This window comes from Nomascus leucogenys, chromosome 22a (genome assembly GCF_006542625.1).
Source record: "Nomascus leucogenys isolate Asia chromosome 22a, Asia_NLE_v1, whole genome shotgun sequence".
Taxonomy (NCBI): Eukaryota; Metazoa; Chordata; class Mammalia; order Primates; family Hylobatidae; genus Nomascus; species Nomascus leucogenys.
In genome coordinates this window covers 97,178,221-97,195,583 of record NC_044402.1, presented here as the reverse complement: position 1 = coordinate 97,195,583, position 17,363 = coordinate 97,178,221, and the positions used below count along the sequence as shown (strand labels likewise).

The 17,363-nt window shown below is 35.2% G+C and overlaps 1 protein-coding gene across 5 annotated transcripts in view; it reads left to right on the top strand.

Annotated features, from left to right (window-relative positions):
• PGAP1 (post-GPI attachment to proteins inositol deacylase 1) overlaps nucleotides 1–17,363 on the top strand; it is an 87,792-nt gene that overhangs the window by 25,024 nt on the left and 45,405 nt on the right. For all 5 annotated transcript variants that reach the window (XR_004027858.1, XM_003253879.3, XM_030803039.1 and 2 more), the window contains exons 8-13: nucleotides 2,744–2,849; nucleotides 3,588–3,643; nucleotides 5,065–5,148; nucleotides 10,065–10,111; nucleotides 10,479–10,530; nucleotides 15,812–15,889. Coding sequence is in view for 4 of the 5 variants with exons in the window: in XM_003253879.3 (XP_003253927.1) it covers nucleotides 2,744–2,849; nucleotides 3,588–3,643; nucleotides 5,065–5,148; nucleotides 10,065–10,111; nucleotides 10,479–10,530; nucleotides 15,812–15,889 (423 nt within the window). In the remaining variant the exon portion in view is untranslated. The remainder of the gene's footprint in view (nucleotides 1–2,743; nucleotides 2,850–3,587; nucleotides 3,644–5,064; nucleotides 5,149–10,064; nucleotides 10,112–10,478; nucleotides 10,531–15,811; nucleotides 15,890–17,363) is intronic.

Here is a 17,363-nt window from a genome sequence, read left to right as displayed (position 1 = left end):
ACCTCAGGTCATCTTGTTCCATGGAAATATATTTTGAGAACTATGGCTCTGGCTTATTCTTTTGGAGAAAAAATTCCTTCTTTTTTAAGTCGTCTTTTTCATGGCAAAGCATTGCAGCCCAGATATTTTTGGAGTATTTCCCCTGAAGACTCCAATTCTTTGGGAAACTAGTATGGGTGACGTCTTTCTCAATAGGTCTCCAGGCAATACTTAATTCTTAACAATGAAGAAAGCGCCTTTACCCTGTAGTGTACTATCTTAGAAGGATAGGGATTTTTTTCCTTAACTCTTCAGAAAGCTGTATAACCACTCTTAGAGAGAATCATAGATACTTAGCTCTCTCCTGAAGGTCCAGATCATTTTGTGTTTTACCACATTTTAAGCTACAAGATTCAGTATTAAGTTAGTATATTTATTGATTTAAACAAGCTTCACTGAGTTGACACTGTGACTTGCTCATGCAACACAAACATTTTTTGGTTTGTTGACATTGTTTTAATTGTGAGACTTAACTGTGGTAAAAGTTCTAAGCCTACTTGAGGGAGTGCAACTGGATACAATAATAGAATCAATTAAAATTGCTAGACCAGTTTTTACTTGAGCTGACATTTTGTAAACTTAAGAAAAACCTTATTCCGACTAGTGAAGAACAGTATACCTCAGACAGGTATATTCCTAAAAAAATTGGACATAAAACTAATTTCAATAAATAAAATCATGTTTTTCCATTAACTTGTAAGATGAGAAAAGAACTATAGTACTAGTATGTAATAAATTATAATTCTGAATATATAAATATGTTATGCATTTTAAGGGGAAAATGAGAAATTTTTGATAACCATATTGCTAAGAATCAAAAATACTGTTTATGAAACTGAGTTTTAAAAACTCACTATGTATAATTGACTGGACTAAATAGTAGAAAATAAAAACTTATGATATCTAACCCTCAGGAAGCATATAGTCCAGGAGAAAAGCAGAACATATATATTCAGGGAAATTAAAATGCAAAGAATAATTAGTCCTAAGCATGGTGATAAGGCAGGAATCAGAGTAATTTCTAGTGGTTATTAGCATAAAAGTCATAGCTAAAAACTTGTGAGTAGATGGATTGCCTTGAGAGTGAGTAAGGATGGTGGAATCCAGTCTTAATTAAAGTTTTTTTTGTTTTTGTTTTTGTTTTTTGAGACGGAGTCTTGCTCTGTTGCCCAGGCTGGAGTGCAGTGGCATGATCTCAGCTCACTGCAAGCTCCGCCTCCCAGGTTCACGCCATTCTCCTGCCTCAGCCTCCCGAGTAGCTGGAACTACAGGTGCCCACCACCATACCCGGCTAATTTTTTGTATTTTTAGTAGAGACAGGGTTTCTACGTGTTAGCTAGGGTGGTCTCGATCTCCTGACCTTGTGATCCACCCATCTTGGCCTCCCAAAGTGCTAGAATTACAGGCGTGAGACACCGCGCCCGGCCTAAAGTTTTGATAGACAGGCTGTAACATTTAATTGATTGCAAACAGATGTGGCCCCTTAAGAAAATCAAACAAATTTAGTATAAGACTGAGTTATTTGAAGTAGAGAGTTTGCATCAATTAGTATAAAAGTTCCACTGTCCTCCACTCTACTGACACCGTATCTAGAGAACTGTATTCTGTTTCATGCGTCATATTTTGAGGGGGACATCAACAAACTTGAGTTTATCCAGAGGAGGCAATCAGAATGTTGAAGGGACTAAAAGAGTTCTATGAAAAACACTTGATATGTTTGAAGTTGTTTTATCTGCAGAAGAAATGTTTTATTTGAATGGAGAACATAGCAAGTTTCTAATTTTTGAAGGACTGTCTCCCAATCTAAGATAGCAGTGTAATAAGGAATCAGTTATTTGCTCTAAATAAAGCATTCTCCTGGCAAGAGTTGTTAAAATTGGAATGCATGATCTTACAAAGTAGCGAATTAAAAATGTTCAAGCAAATGCTGGGTGACTTCCAAAGGGATTGGAAAGGTTTAGTAGACCTGGATCCTCACTGTTAGTTCTTTGCCATTCTCACTCTGTTGTTGAGAAAGTCATTTACTTGTCAGGGCCTCAATTATTAAACTAGACAGTTGAATAATGGTCAATACCAAATGGATTTTATACCCCAGTACACTTTTTTAAAGGGATGACAAATTTTTTAAAGTTGCCAACTTTTTATTGTGCCAGGATATTTAAAAAACAGGTAGAAGGACAGAATAAAAGAGAGTAATTTCTATGGTAGGAAAGTTGACAATATTTATTTTCTCTAACGACCAGTGGATTCTTTGTTATGGTATTGGCAATAGTCTGAATTTGGAAACTGGTACGTTGGAATCACACGACCAGAGAATCTCTAAAATTCTCTTCTGCTTCTATACATTTTTATGATGTTTTATTCTTAAATGTTACTTGAGAGACACTATTGCATAATAATGAAAGCATGGACTCTAGAGCCAGAATGCCTGGGTGTGAATCCCAGCCCAGACTTAATAGCTGTGTGAACTTGGGGCAAGTTTCTTAATTTCTCTGTGCTTTAGTTTCTTCACATTTCAAATGCAGATGAAATCATTATCTCTTAGAGTTTTTGTGATGATTGAGTGAGTTCATGTACAGTGCTCAGAACAGTGCCTGGCTCAGAGTAATAAATGTTGGCTGTTGTCATCATTACTGAAGCAATGTTTCATCAAGCTATTACAATAGATACAAAATGATATAGAATGTATCAATGTTCTTTCTAGATAACTCAAAATTCCAAGAAGAAACTGTCAGTTTTGAATCACCACTTTATAAGACACCCATCAAAACATTTTGAGGAAAATCCAGCTATAATTTCTGACTTAACAGGTTGGTGACAATAACATATTTTAATTTTAAATGAAGTATTTCATTATTAATTTTAGGTAAATTTGTTTATAGCAGACAAAATATTTGAAACTGTGATACTTCCAGTTTTAGGATCTATTATATATATATACATATATTATTAATTTCCCTATGATGATGCTGGTGCAGTTCTTGGTTAGGAAGGGAAAAAGAAGCAACGTGTAAGAGGTTGCTGGTAAAAATTTTATCTTGAAAATAACATGACAAATAGAAAAATTTCAGTTAAATGACTGTTCTCCTAACAGTTCCATAAACTAAGTGCCATATTATTCTTGACTCCTTTTAGTTCCTCAATTATCAGTTATTCTTCATTCTTCCTTTGGATTGCCAACATATTTTTTGCTGATAAATTTTGCTTTTAACAAAATAATGCTTTGTCTATTTAAATATAAAGCAAATTATACCTGTTATATTTAATTATATGTGTTGTTTGGGAAATGAAATATTTATTTCCTTATATTGATAATTCCTTAGAGTTAAAGGACACCAAACAGATTTATACTTTACTTGATGTGAATGCTAGTTGGTGATGAGTATATAGAAAATATATTACTAGATTTTCTGTTTTAGTATAGCCAGTGTTCAGAAAACCACTACTTTATTGTGATTGAGAAATATTTCACCAGGATTCAAAGAAGAAAGAAACTATGTAGTATAAAAACAAAACAAGGCAAATAAATTAATTTCCTTTACCTTCAGTGACATCTATGTGGGTTCCAGTAAAAGTGTCCAAATGGACCTATGTAGCTTACAATGTAAGTATTCCACCAATGGATTTTTTTGATGTTTTTTCCAGAAATAATTTAGTATTTATCTTTAAAAGTTAAAGACGCTTTAAAAAAGATAACTGCATGCCATTTTCGCACAATTTAATAATAATTCCTTAATAAGTAGTCAGTAATCAGTTTTATCATAAATTTATCTTTTTTGCTGTGTTCTTTGATGTTCAATTTGTTTACATCAGGATCCAAACAAGGCCTATACATTGTTATTGATTAATGTCTTATTCCTTTTTAATCTGGAAGACTTTCTCTTACCACCATCCTCCCCTTTTTTTTCTTGAAACTTATTTGTTGAAAAAAACACGAAGTCATTTGTCCTCTAGAGTTTCACAGTCTTGATTTTATTGATTGCATTCCTGTAGTCATTCAGCACGTTCCTTTGCCTGTTGTGGTCCTGTGATTTAGTAGTTGGATCTAGCTGCTTGTTCATATTCAGATTTTTGTTTTGTTTTTGTTTTTGCTAGACTCTCTCTCTTTTTGTGATGTTAGCCACTATTGATGAGGAATGCCTGGAGTTATTCATTGATTTAGGAGGATGCAAAAATGGTGATGTTTAATTCTATTATTAACTAGAATAGTATTCTAGTTAATTCTATATACTTAGAGAAAAACTGCTCATCTACTAAATTTATCAAAAGTAGAATAAATCATATGGGAAAGGAGTGATAATTGTGTGGATCTTTGGATCTTACCATATATTTACTCATTATCAGAATGGTGAGTTGTCTCACAAGCTTCTTCTTATTAGTGACCATTAGAGGGTTTTTTCCTCCAGTATTATTATGCACTCATGCATTTAAATATGTTTCCTTTCATGTTGATACTACAATCGTTCCATATTTGGCCAGTGGAAACCATTTCAAGTTTAGTTCCTGAGATTTTTTGATACAGCTCTTTAGTTATCTTTAACAGTTTCCTCACTGTTGAGTATGACAAGATATTTTAGCTTATTTTGTACATTTCCTGCCCCAAACTGTGAATCAGCTGTTTCTTTAAGGAACAATTCCTTTTCTTTGGGAAGTGGTATCTCAAAACCATAATCTGGTACTAGAAATGCTTGTGACTATTGGGTTGGCATTTCTAGGCCTTTTCAATGGCCAGAGCTAAGAACTGCATAAAATCTTAACTAAAAGACCAAAAAACCCACAATAAAACAACAAAAAAAAGTGCATTCACACAGATACTTCCAGGAGAAACTGAGGACTACAGAGTTTATACCTAATCTTTCTCTTGCCCTTCTGTATCTTCCTCCTCCCACTCCTAGAGAATTGGTTCTCAACAACACCAAGAATGGTAGAATTAGAATAATTACTCATTTGCTATATCTGGATTTTTGAATGATGAAATTAATCTGCTCATTATAGATATATTGAGTGTTTTCCTTCTTTTTCTAGGAATCTGAGAAGATATATTTTACATTTCCTCTTGAAAATCATAGAAAAATCTACACTCACGTCTATTGTCAGAGCACTATGCTGGTAAGATAATTGGTACATTTTATGTAGATTTAAGAGGCCAACTGTTGTGCATTTTCCAAATTCTACTGGTGGACCTAGCTATGAAATATTAAACCTAAGTAGTTGAAAAATAATTTCTCTGGAAGAGTGTTTTGATTGAAAAGTATTAATCAAAAATTTTTTTTATCACAGATACTATGCTATTAAGTTGTAACTTTGGTTCTAGTTTAGGTCTCCCACCCTGTCTTTCTGCCTTCGTTTTATCTATTCATGATGAAGGAATGGAATTCAAAACCCCATTAATTCTAAGTTTCTATTAGTACTTTAAAGAATAGATGTAATTGGCCAGGCGCGGTGGCTCACGCTTGTAATCCCAGCACTTTGGGAGGCTGAGGCGGGCAGATCACGAGGTCAGGAGATCGAGACCACGGTGAAACCCCGTCTCTACTAAAAAATACAAAAAATTAGCCGGGTGTGGTGGCGGGCGCCTGTAGTCCCAGCTACTCGGAGAGGCTGAGGCAGGAGAATGGCGTGAACCCGGGAGGCGGAGCTTGCAGTGAGCCAAGATCGCGCCACTGCACTCCAGCCTGGGCGACAGAGCAAGACTCCGTCTCAAAAAAAAAAAAAAAAAAAAAAGGAATAGATGTAATTAAGCAAAGCTATTCGATAGGAATTTTATAAAGTGAATTTTGTTTTCCATTGGCTTCCATACTAAAATTTGAGGTACTTTTTATACCAAATATTCTGTAAGATAATAGAGTAACTTACAATGTTATCTAGATTTACTGTATCAGAATAATGATTTTTGTTTTTGTGTTTCTTTTTAATGAGTACCTACTATGTTAGGCACTATTAAAAATGTGATATTGTTTAAAAATGCTGTAGCATGCATTTATTATGATATTAGGAATGGAAGCTAGGTGTGGTGGCTTACACCTGTAATCCTAGCACCTTGGGAGGCTGAGATGGGTGGATCGTTTGAGCTCAGGAGTTTGAGACCAGCCTGGGCAACATGGTCAAACCCCGTCTCTGCAAAAAATACAAAAAACTTAGCTGGGCGTGGTGGTACGCACCTGTAGTTTCTGCTACTTGCGGGGCTGGGGAAGGAAGATCACTTGAACTGAGAGGTTGAGACGGCAATGAGTTGAGATCACGCCACTAGCACTCCAGCCTGGGTGACGAAGTGAGACCCTGTCTCAGAAGAAAAAAAAAGGAAAGGTTAAGTAGTACGTCAATAATTTATCTACATTTCTTACTTTCAGGATTTTTTCTTAATTTGGATTCTTTTTCCTCTATTCTGATTTTTTTTTTTGGCATATCTCATGATTCTTCACTCTATGTTTGTATCTGTTCCTTCTTCTCCCTTTTGTTAGGTTGTTTGTATTTATTTAGAACCAAGATCGGTTACTTTGCTGGAGATGCTGACATTTGATTATATAGTAAAATCTTTTAAAAAAAGATGATAGGCATTGTGGGCTAGATGCTAATGAATACTACATTTTAGTGAAATTACCAGACTTTTGCATCTCTCACAGAGACTTGCATCTCTCAGCCTAAAATCTAGATGGGCATTTTACCCTGGCAGATTCTGGCCTTGAGAGTAAAGGCTTAATATATCCTTTCTCACTTAATACTGAATTTCAAATCAGAATGTCAGTATTATATTAAGAAAAATGCTTGTCAAAGTGCAAATTATTCATTTGGCTGATGGGAGGATCTTTTTTCTGTATTTAATATTCATGGGTATTAATTAACATAAAGTCGTGGTAAATTTTTTAAAAATCTTTTCAATTTTTATTATAGAAATTTTCAAGCTTATATAAAGGCAGAAAGAAAATATAAGAATGAATTTTTTATAATCAACACACAGCTTTAACAGTTATCAATACTCTGTCATTCTTATATCATTTATTTCTTTACACTTTTTTTGACTGAAGAATTTTAAAAGTAAATTCTAGGCATTTTATTAGTTCATCCACAAAGTATGTTTTCCTATGGGGATTTTATACATTACCATAATACCATTATTTCATCCAGCCAAATTAATACTAATTCCTTAATATCATCTGATATTCACTCCATGTTCAGTTTTCCTTGGTTCACTTAAATTTTAAGTTTATTTGAATCAGGATCCAAAGTATACATTGCCTTTAGTTCATAGATCTTATGTCTCTTTTATAATAAATAGCCCCACCCCCTTTCCCCCATGCTACTTACATGTTCAAAGAAATGTATTATATGTTTTACAGAATTTCCCACATTCTGGGTTTAACTGATTGTATTCCCATAGTGTCTTTTAGTACGTATTTCTATCCCCTATGTTTTCTGTAAACTGGTAGTTAGATCTAGAATCTTGATTAGATTCAGATTAATTTTTTATAGTAAGAATGTTTTATAAGTAGAGCTGTGTATCGCCTATTTTATGGTATCAGGAGGTACATAATATCTGGTTTTACCACTTTCAGAGACAAAGATGTTGGTGGGCTCAGTGGTGACAGCATGATCCATCCATTATAAAGTGCCCAGTCAGTCTTTCACTTGATGGTTTTTAGCAGCCATTAAATACAGTAGACAGAATTTTTTGAGAACTATAAATTTTTGATCAGTAGCATTTTCTTTCCTGTATACTTTAGGAATTAGTCAATAACCCTTGAGTGACTTCTAAGGTTTTTAGTATGATTTTTGTAATTAGTTAACCTTTTGACATCTAGGTTATATCAACATGGTGTTTTAGGGTGGACTTGAGTAATACATTATCTATCTATTCAATCCATTGATGAATGGGACAGAATTCCCAATACACCGAAGTAGTATGGAATATCAGCAATTTTCATGATGAGGGTTACCTTTGAGGATAGGCCCCTTCTTAGTAGCTGCAAAAACCCTTTACAAAAGTGGGTTGGATCTTTACGGGCTGCTAGATTTTCTGTGTCCAGGCTGTGCAGATCTGTTCTTTTGCCTTGCTTCTTTAATGTCACATTATTGTTCTGGGAAGTACAGGTAACTGATATAGGACTCACACAAGTATTTTGCCTACAGAGAAACACCACACTTTTTTGTTTGTTTCCTGTCAGCTTTCTTTTATATATTCCTGAAAAATGTCTTAACATTTTATGTAAGCTGAATGAGAGCAGAGACTAGGTCTGCCTGATTCATCATTTTCCCTGAGGGCTTAGTATATCATTCTTTGGCCGTAGAATGGACTTTATAAGTATCAGTTGAATAAAAGCATTGATTTCTTGGTTGTCCTATCTGTGATTCAAAGGACAAATTTATGTAGCTGTGTGAGCAGTGCTTCTCATCCTCTTATGTCTTGGTAGGATTTCACTAATTAGATAATCATATCTCAGAACATTGCTCTTACGTCCTTAAAAGTTGCAGTTAAGATCTCAAGTCACACTGCTTTTTTGTTTGTTTGTTTTTGTTTTGTTTTTTGAGACTAAGTCTCGCTCTGTCGCCCAGGCTGGAGTGCAGTGGCGCGATCTTGGCTCACTGCAAGCTCCGCCTCCCGGGTTCATGCCGTTCTCCTGCCTCAGCCTCTCGAGTAGCTGGGACTACAGGCACCCGCCATCACGCCCGGCTAATTTTTTTGTATTTTTAGTAGAGACGGGGTTTCACCGTGTTAGCCAGGAGGGTCTCGATCTCCTGATGTCGTGATCCGCCCGCCTTGGCCTCCCACAGTGTGGTCACACTGCTTTTAATTGCCTAAAGCTGAATACAGAATATGTTAAAATGTCACAATCATCTCTACACCATTTCCATCCTGTGCTGATGAATCATAACCAGCTTTAGTCTGGAGCCCTTGGAATTGTGTTTCAGTCCAACACATTCTTGGTTGTATAGAAGTTATTTGCTGGTCACTTTGGGAGGTCAAGGAGGGCAGATCATGAGGTCAAGAGATGGAGACCATCCTGGCCAACATGGTGAAATCCCGTCTCTACTAAAAATACAAAAATTAGCTGTGTGTGGTGGCATGCACCTGTAGTCCCAGCTACTCTGGAGGCTGAGGCAGGAGAATTGCTTGAACCCAGGAGGCAGACGTTGCAGTGAGCCGAGATCGTGCCACTGCACTCCAGCCTGGTGACAGAGCAAGACTCTGTCTCAAAAAAAAAGGAAGTTATTTGCTGGTAACCAAATGGAAACTCAAACGATAAAGTGAGACGCAGTATATAAATTATTTTTAATTGCTTGACTCTGGATTTACGTTTGTATAAAAGTCTACCTCCAGCTTTTCATTCTTCATTTAAAAAATGTAGATTACTTACTATGTAACTATCTAATTAAAGTATGGACATTATTGAAATCTGAAAATTGTGGTTCAATAATTAGAAATACTTAGGTGATATGCTGTAGAAAGATGGCCAGGCATGGTGGCTCACACCTGTAATCCCAGCACTTTGGAAGGCCGAGGCAGGCAGATCACTTGAGGTCAGGAGTTCAAGACCAGCCTGGCCAATATGGTGAAACCTCGTCTCTACTAAAAATACAAAAATTAGCCAGGCATGGTGGTGGGCGCCTGTAATCCCAGCTACTTGGGAGGCTGAGGCAGGAGAATAACTTGAACCCAGGAGGAGGAGGTTGCAGTGAGCCAAGGTCATGCCACTGTACTCCAGCCTAGGTGACAGAGCAAGACTCCATCTCAAAAAAAAAAAAAGGAAAAAAAAGAGAGATAACCTGTGAGGGCAGTCTTTCTCGTACTCTTGGCTCCAGGATAACTGCTTACCTGTCAATGTTGACATTAGACTTCTTTACCCATCCTTGATTTATTTGACTTTGAGAACATCTTGGATATGTTTCTCAACAATAAGCTGTTATGTTTCACTTGCTCCTAGTCACCCTATCATATAACAATAAAAAGTGTTGAAAATGGGTATTTGTTCTGTACAATTATTTTCTACAATACTTAGTGTGTTTTGTTTTGTGCTGTTCATCAACAGGATACAAATAGTTGGATTTTTGCTTGCATAAACAGCACTTCTATGTGGTAAGTCTTTTGAATGCATGGCCCTCCACTTCATTTATCTCAACATAAACAATACTTGGAAATCACACTTTTAGAATAGTTTCATACATTGTTATTTTCATTTTGATGCTATATGAAATTATAGTATTGTTTTTAAAATTAAAATTAAAGGAAATGAATATACTAGTAATTTTTGCAAACATTGAAATTAGCTAGGAAAAAACATTTTTGTTGCTAAGGGAACTATGTGGACAGAGTATATTGGATTAGACTCAATAGACATCTCTACTAGGTGTAGAGATGGTTTCTTTTTCCTCTGAATCTTATTTATAATTTGTAATACTTCCATATATTTGTCCTTTAATTATATTTTCATATTTATTTCAAGCCTGCAAGGGGTTGATTTATCATGGAAAGCTGAACTGCTGCCAACAATTAAGGTAAATTATGGCTTCAGAATTTTAATATTCAGTTGAAAAAAATACTTAAGTCTATATACATTTTAAAATATTCTCTTTCATTAGCTTATCTTAGTATTAAATAAACTTCAGATTTACTAACCTACATTTAAAAAATATTTTCTTAGAAATATATTTGATAGGGAATAACATACAATTAGTGTTATTTATATTTTTTTTACTTTCAGAGATAAAAACTATAAGTTAACATTCCTCTAAATCTCTATATGTTATAGCTTCATACAAAAAGAACTGGATGGATTTCTAACATTCAGTTTGAGGATATGTTTGAATGGCCTGCCTTAAAATATGAGCTGAGTTAGTATACTTAGAACTCATTTTGGGAGGAAAGGCCTGCAGTTGGGAAGTGGACATCTCCAACAGATATGACACATGGTCATGCACTCAAATAACTAGTTTATCTAGTGCTCTTCAGGGTGATAAGTCACAGCAGGGATTTATTTAATAGTTGTTTGTGATTTGATTAAGCAACTCTGGTAGGTCAGCACGTTCTTTTATAAAGGGCTTATTTGCGTAGTCTCAAAATCTATTGTTGAAAAAGCAAAATAATTCTAAAATGTTATGAAAATATCTGTTCTGATTTCCAAATTGTATTTATTGTAACTGATAAAGTTTTATCAGGATTGATGGTTTTCAGTCTTCAAGTAAATCTGTACTTTAAAAATATAGTTTCATAATGAATCCTAGACTCATTCATTGACTTGAAAGTGAAATCATCTGGTGGTTTCCAATTATTTCACGATTAACTCCAATTAAGTTAGTTATTTTTGCTCATGAATGTTTATAATTATTTGTATGAATAGTCAACTGTATACTATACAAACAGAGAATGAGAAACTTATGCTAACATAGAGGAATGGTGACAGAAGAAATAATTGCAAGTCACACTTCACTTTGGAATGGTTGCAATTTTTTTTGTCACCTTGGTCAATCTTATTTGTACATATTCATTCATGTGACCTTGTGTTTATCAAACAAATATGATAGGAAAGTAAATTGACTCTTGAACATTTTTAGGGTCTCTCACTGGTACTATCCTAACCAGGATCAAAACAAACAAAAGTGTTAGGATATACTTACTGCACAGTCATTTATAAGGTGTTATTAAATATTTCCTCAACTTATTTTTTTATTTCAATAGCTTGAGGGGTATAGTTGATTTTTTTATTACATGGATGAATTATATAGATTAATTTGGATGTTCTATCCAGCCTATAAAGATTAAGAAGAAATAAATTATTAAAAACCCAATAAAAAGTACTTTGCTTCTATGTTTTAAAAGGTATTTCTTAAATCATAAAATTTTTATATTATTCTTTTAAATCTCCAAAGATTAGTCAGTCTCTATATCAAACAATAGGTTCCTATGTTGTTTGTTCTGAATGTAAGAAACAGCTGGCTGAACAGCAGGAGAACAAGCTATTTCAGCTGCCTACTTTTCATGGCAAATGCTGAAAGAGAGAAGTTAGAAAACAAGTATTATAGCATTCTGCAATCTTGTGTGTTCTCAGCTTAGGAGGATAGATCTTTTATTTTAATGAAAATCAAAATTGAATGTAGTATGTATTAGCCATTTATAAACAGCACACAAAATTATTTTGCTTTGAAATTGAAGGGATGACTAAAGCAAATAAATTTTGTAAATTTTATTCATATTAATATCTCAATAAAAGTAATGTCAGATGAGAATTATATCATTGTTAGGCATTTCTGTGGACTGAACTTGTAATAAATAGATGGAGCCCTCCATCAAAGCACGTATAAATTCAACACTTGGCCATTGTTGAGAATAAATACTTAAAAGCCATTAGAGTGGATAGCTGCACAGATTATCCAGGTTCTTCCTAATTAATGTTTCATATTAGCTACCATTTGTCTGGTGGGTCTTAGCTGCTTGTAGCTGTGGCTTATGTGGCCCTTTTAAGGCTCTTTAATTTACATTAGAACATGTGAGTCTGTCACAGGGACTTTGCTAAGTTGGGGTGAAGCCCAGGAATTTATGTTTGATAAACATCCCATATGAATCTGGTCAGGTTGTTAGAAGGCTACTCATTAATGGTTCTTTAGCTTGAGCATCTCTGTCCTCCTTGCCCACATTGGTGCTTCTGAAGAAGATTGGGGAAAGCTAAGTGTCTTTAGAAATGTTTAATGCAAACATATTGTTAGAACATATAACTACTCCCACCCCACACATACTTCCAGAACAAAACTCGATTAAAAACTGTATTTGGGTGATTCATCACATAAACAGAACTAAAGACAAAAGCCACATCATTATCAATAGATGCAGAAAAGGCTTTTGATAAAATTCAACACCCATTCATGTTAAAAACTCTCAGTAGACTAGGTATTGAAGGAACATATCTCAAAGTAATAAAGCCATCTAATGACAAACCTAAAGCCAACATCATACTGAATGGGCAAACGCTGGAAGCATTCCCCTTGAAAACCAGCACAAGACAAAGATGCCCTCTCTCACCACTCCTATTCAGCATAGTACTGGAAGACCTGGCCAGGGCAATCAGGCAAGAGAAAGAAATAAAGGGCATCCAGATAGGAAGAGAGGAAGTCAAATTATCTTTCTTTGCAAATGACATGATCCTATATCTAGAAAACTCCATCGTCTCAGCCCAAAAGCTCCTTAAGCTGATAAGCAACTTCAGCAAAGTCTCATGATATGAAATCAATGTGCAAAAATAACTAACATTCCTACTGACAGCAACAACAGTCAAGCCAAGAGCCAAATCAGGAATGTAGTTCCATCCACAATTGCCAAAAAAAAGAATAAAAGACCTAGGAATACAACTAATCAGAGAGATGAAAGATCTCTACAAGGAGAATTACAAAACACTGCTCAAATAAATCAAAGATGACATCAACAAATGGATAAACATTCCATGCCCATGGATAGGAAGAATCAATATCATTAAAATGGCCATACTGTCCAAAGCAATTTATAGATTCAGTGCTATTTCTATTAAACTACCATTGACATTCTTCACATAACTAGAAAAAACTGTTTTAAAATTCATGTGGAACCAAAAAAGAGCCCAGTAAAGCCAAGCCAATCCTAAGCAAAAAGAACAAAGCTGGAGGCATCACACTATTTGACTTCAAACTATACTACAGGGCTACAGTAACCAAAACAGCATGGTACTGGTACAAAAACAGACACATAGAGCAATGAAACAGGATAGAGAACCCAGAAATAAGGCCACACACCTACAACTCTCTGACCTTTGACAAACTTGACGAAAACAAGCAATGGGCAAAGGTTTTCCTATTCAATAAATGGTGCTGGGATAACTGCCTAGCCTTATGCAGAAGGTTGAAACTGGACCTCTTCTTTACACCATATACAAAAATTAACTCAGGGTGGATTAAAAACTTAAATGTAAAACGCAAAACTATAAAAAACGTGGAAGACAACCTAGGCAATACCATTCTGGACATAGGAATGGGCAAAGATTTCATGATGATGATACCAAAAGCAATTGCAACAAAAGCAAAAATTGACAAATGGGATCTAATTAAACTAAAAAGTTTCTGCACAGCAAAGGAAACTATCAACAGAGTGAACAGACAGCCTTCAGAATGGGAGAAAAATTTTGCAAACTCTGCATCCGACAAAGGTCTAATATCCAGCGTCTATAAGGAAGTTAAACAAATTTACGAGATAAAAACAATTCATTAAAAAGTAGGCAAAGGACATGAAGTGACACTTTTCAAAAGACATACATGCAGCCAACAATTATATGGAAAAAAAGCTCAACATCACTGACCATTAGAGAAATGCAAATCAAAACCACGGTGAGATACCATCTCACACCAGTCAGAATGGCTATTATTAAAAAGTCAAAAAATAACAAATGCTGGCGAGGTTGCAGAGAAAAAGGAACACTTACATGCTGTTAGTGGGAGTGTAAATTAGTTCAACCATTGTGGAAGACAGTGTGGAGATTCCTTGAAGACCTAAAAATAGAAATACCATTTGACCTAGTAATCCCATTACTGGGTGTATATCCAAAGGAATATAAAGCATTCTATTATAAAGACACATGTATGCGTGTGTTCATTGCAGCACCATTCACAATAGCAAAGACATGGAATCAACCTAAATTCCCATCAATAGTAGACTGGATAAAGAAAATGTATTACATATACACCATGGGATACTATGCAGCCATAAAAAAGAATGAGATCATGTTCTTTGCAGGAATATGGATGGAGCTGGAGGCCATTATCCTTAGCAAATGAATACAGGAACAGAAAACCAAATACTACATCTTCTCACTTATAAGTGGGAGCTGAATGATGAGAACACATGGACATGTAGGGGGAACAACACACACTGGGGCATGTTGGAGGGTGGAGAGTAGGAGGAGGAAGAGGATCAGGAAAAATAACTAGTGGGTAACTAGGCTTAGTACCTGGGTGATGAAATAATCTGTACAACAAACCCCCATGACACAAGTTTACCTTTGTAACAAACTTGCACATCTACCCCTGAACATAAAATAAAAGTTAAATTAAAACAGAAAACAAAAAAACCTGTATTTGGTGCCTTGGCTTTTCATTAAATAGAGCAGTCTTCCACCAATTCATTCCTCAAGATATAGAATATAGGACTGGTCTTAATTTTGAGAAATAAATAGTTACTCATTTGGTGAGGTGCATTATTTAGACATACTTGTCTTTATCATTTGCTAAATAAATTCCAGGGGATGGTGTGCAGATATGCCATTAGCCAGCAACTCTTTACTACTTGGGCTAGATCAAAATAATTTGAGATTAAATTGTAACTCTTTCATTATATTTAGCATTTATTCATTCATCAGCTATTGAATGTTTTTTGTTATATACTACCAAAATAAATGTAGAAACAATACTGTGATACTATATGTAACAAATAACCAAATTATAAAAAAAAAAGACACCAAATTTGGAAATAATTATTGACAATAATTAAATTTAATGTTAAATATCATTTGTTTTATGTGAAGGGATCCAAGGAATATTTTTGGCAGTTCCTATTTAACATAATAATTATTAGGAACTTGATTTTCAACAGGATTATTGACCTGGAAATGTAAACATGGGCATTTTATGAAGTACTGAACATAAATTGGAAGTCTGCTTTTTAAGATAACTAATTAAGTAAGAAATAAGTGTTATTTATTTTTCTTTAAACATGCATTAATCTTTAAGAAATAAAAGTAGTTTCTTTCTTTCTTTATTTTAGTATCTGACATTAAGACTTCAAGACTATCCATCTTTGTCTCATCTTGTTGTTTATGTACCATCTGTTCATGGAAGTAAGGTAACAAGTGGGTTAAGATTGTTATCAGAATGTTTTGGAGACACATGCTAAATTTTACAGTTCTTTTTCAATGAGTTGTTCTGCAGAGTTTATCTACAACAGTAGCCAGTTTGGTGATCCACCTAAGACTGTTAAATTATTAGGATCATCTACTCTAACTTGAACTAAGCAGAATAAACCCAAGTTTCTTTGTTCCAAGTGAGAACTGGTTCCAGTTTATCAATCAGTCTTTCAAAATCTATGAATTATTAGGCACATAATAATAATTCATAGGTGCACAACCTGTGAATTATTAGGTACTCTTTAAGTACAAGGCTATGTACCAGGAATTATAGGAGGTACACAAATGAAGACATGACCCTGATTTTGTTTTGCCTTTTTGAGACAGAGTCTTGCTCTGTCACCCAGGCTGGAGTGCAGTGGTGCAACTTTGGCGCACTACAACCTCCACCTCCTGGGTTCAAGCGATTCTTCTGTCTCAGCCTCCCAAGTAGCTGGGACTACAGGCGTGTGCTACCACACCGAGCTAATTGTTGTATTTTTAGTAGAGATGGGATTTTGCCATGCTGGCCAGGATGGTCTTGAACTTTTGACCTCAGGTGATCCGCCCACCTTGGCCTCCCAAAGTGCTGGGATTACAGGTGTGAGCCACCACACCTGGCTGACAAGACCCTGTTCTTAAAAAGCTACATACTATTGGGAAGGGGGAGAGAAATGTAACTGGAGCAGAGGGAAGAGTGGAAAAAGAACTACCCAAATACACATAACACAAATCAGAATATAGCAAGTACATAAAAAGAATGGCATTATAATAAGGTGATATTTAAAATGGCTTTCAAGTGGGCATGGTGGCAAGTACCTGTAGTCCCAGCTACTTGGGAAGTTGAAGCAGGAGAATCGTTTGAACCCAGGAGGTGGAGGTTGTAGTATGCTATGATTATGCCTGTGAATAGCCACTGTACTGCAGCCTGGTCAACATAATGAGACCCCACCTTTAAAATGAAATGAAATAAAACAAAATAGCCTTAATGGATAGTTAGGATTTTTATAGGAAGAATGAACATTGTAGAGCCATGCTGTCAATACAGGAATCACTAGCACATGTGGTTATTTCAATTTAAGTTAATATAAAATTAAAAATTCTGTTCCCTAGTTGTCCTAGTCACATTCCAGATGCTCAATAGTGACATCATTGCCAGGAGTTATAATGGACAGCACTGTTTAGACAAAGTAACAGAGCAAAGCATGAAGTATATTTGAAAAACATTGAATAAGTAAATAATAATTTTGAAAGGATGGCCACGATGGGTTTGAATAGTAGTGGAGGAAAAGTCTGGAAAATTAGTTCATGGCCATATTGTGGAAGTCTTGATTGGAGGATTCAGGACTTTACGGAATTCAGAAGTCAGTTGGAAGCCATAAGATTTTTCACTATAGTAGTAATGGTATCAGAAATCATTTATTTGAGAAGATT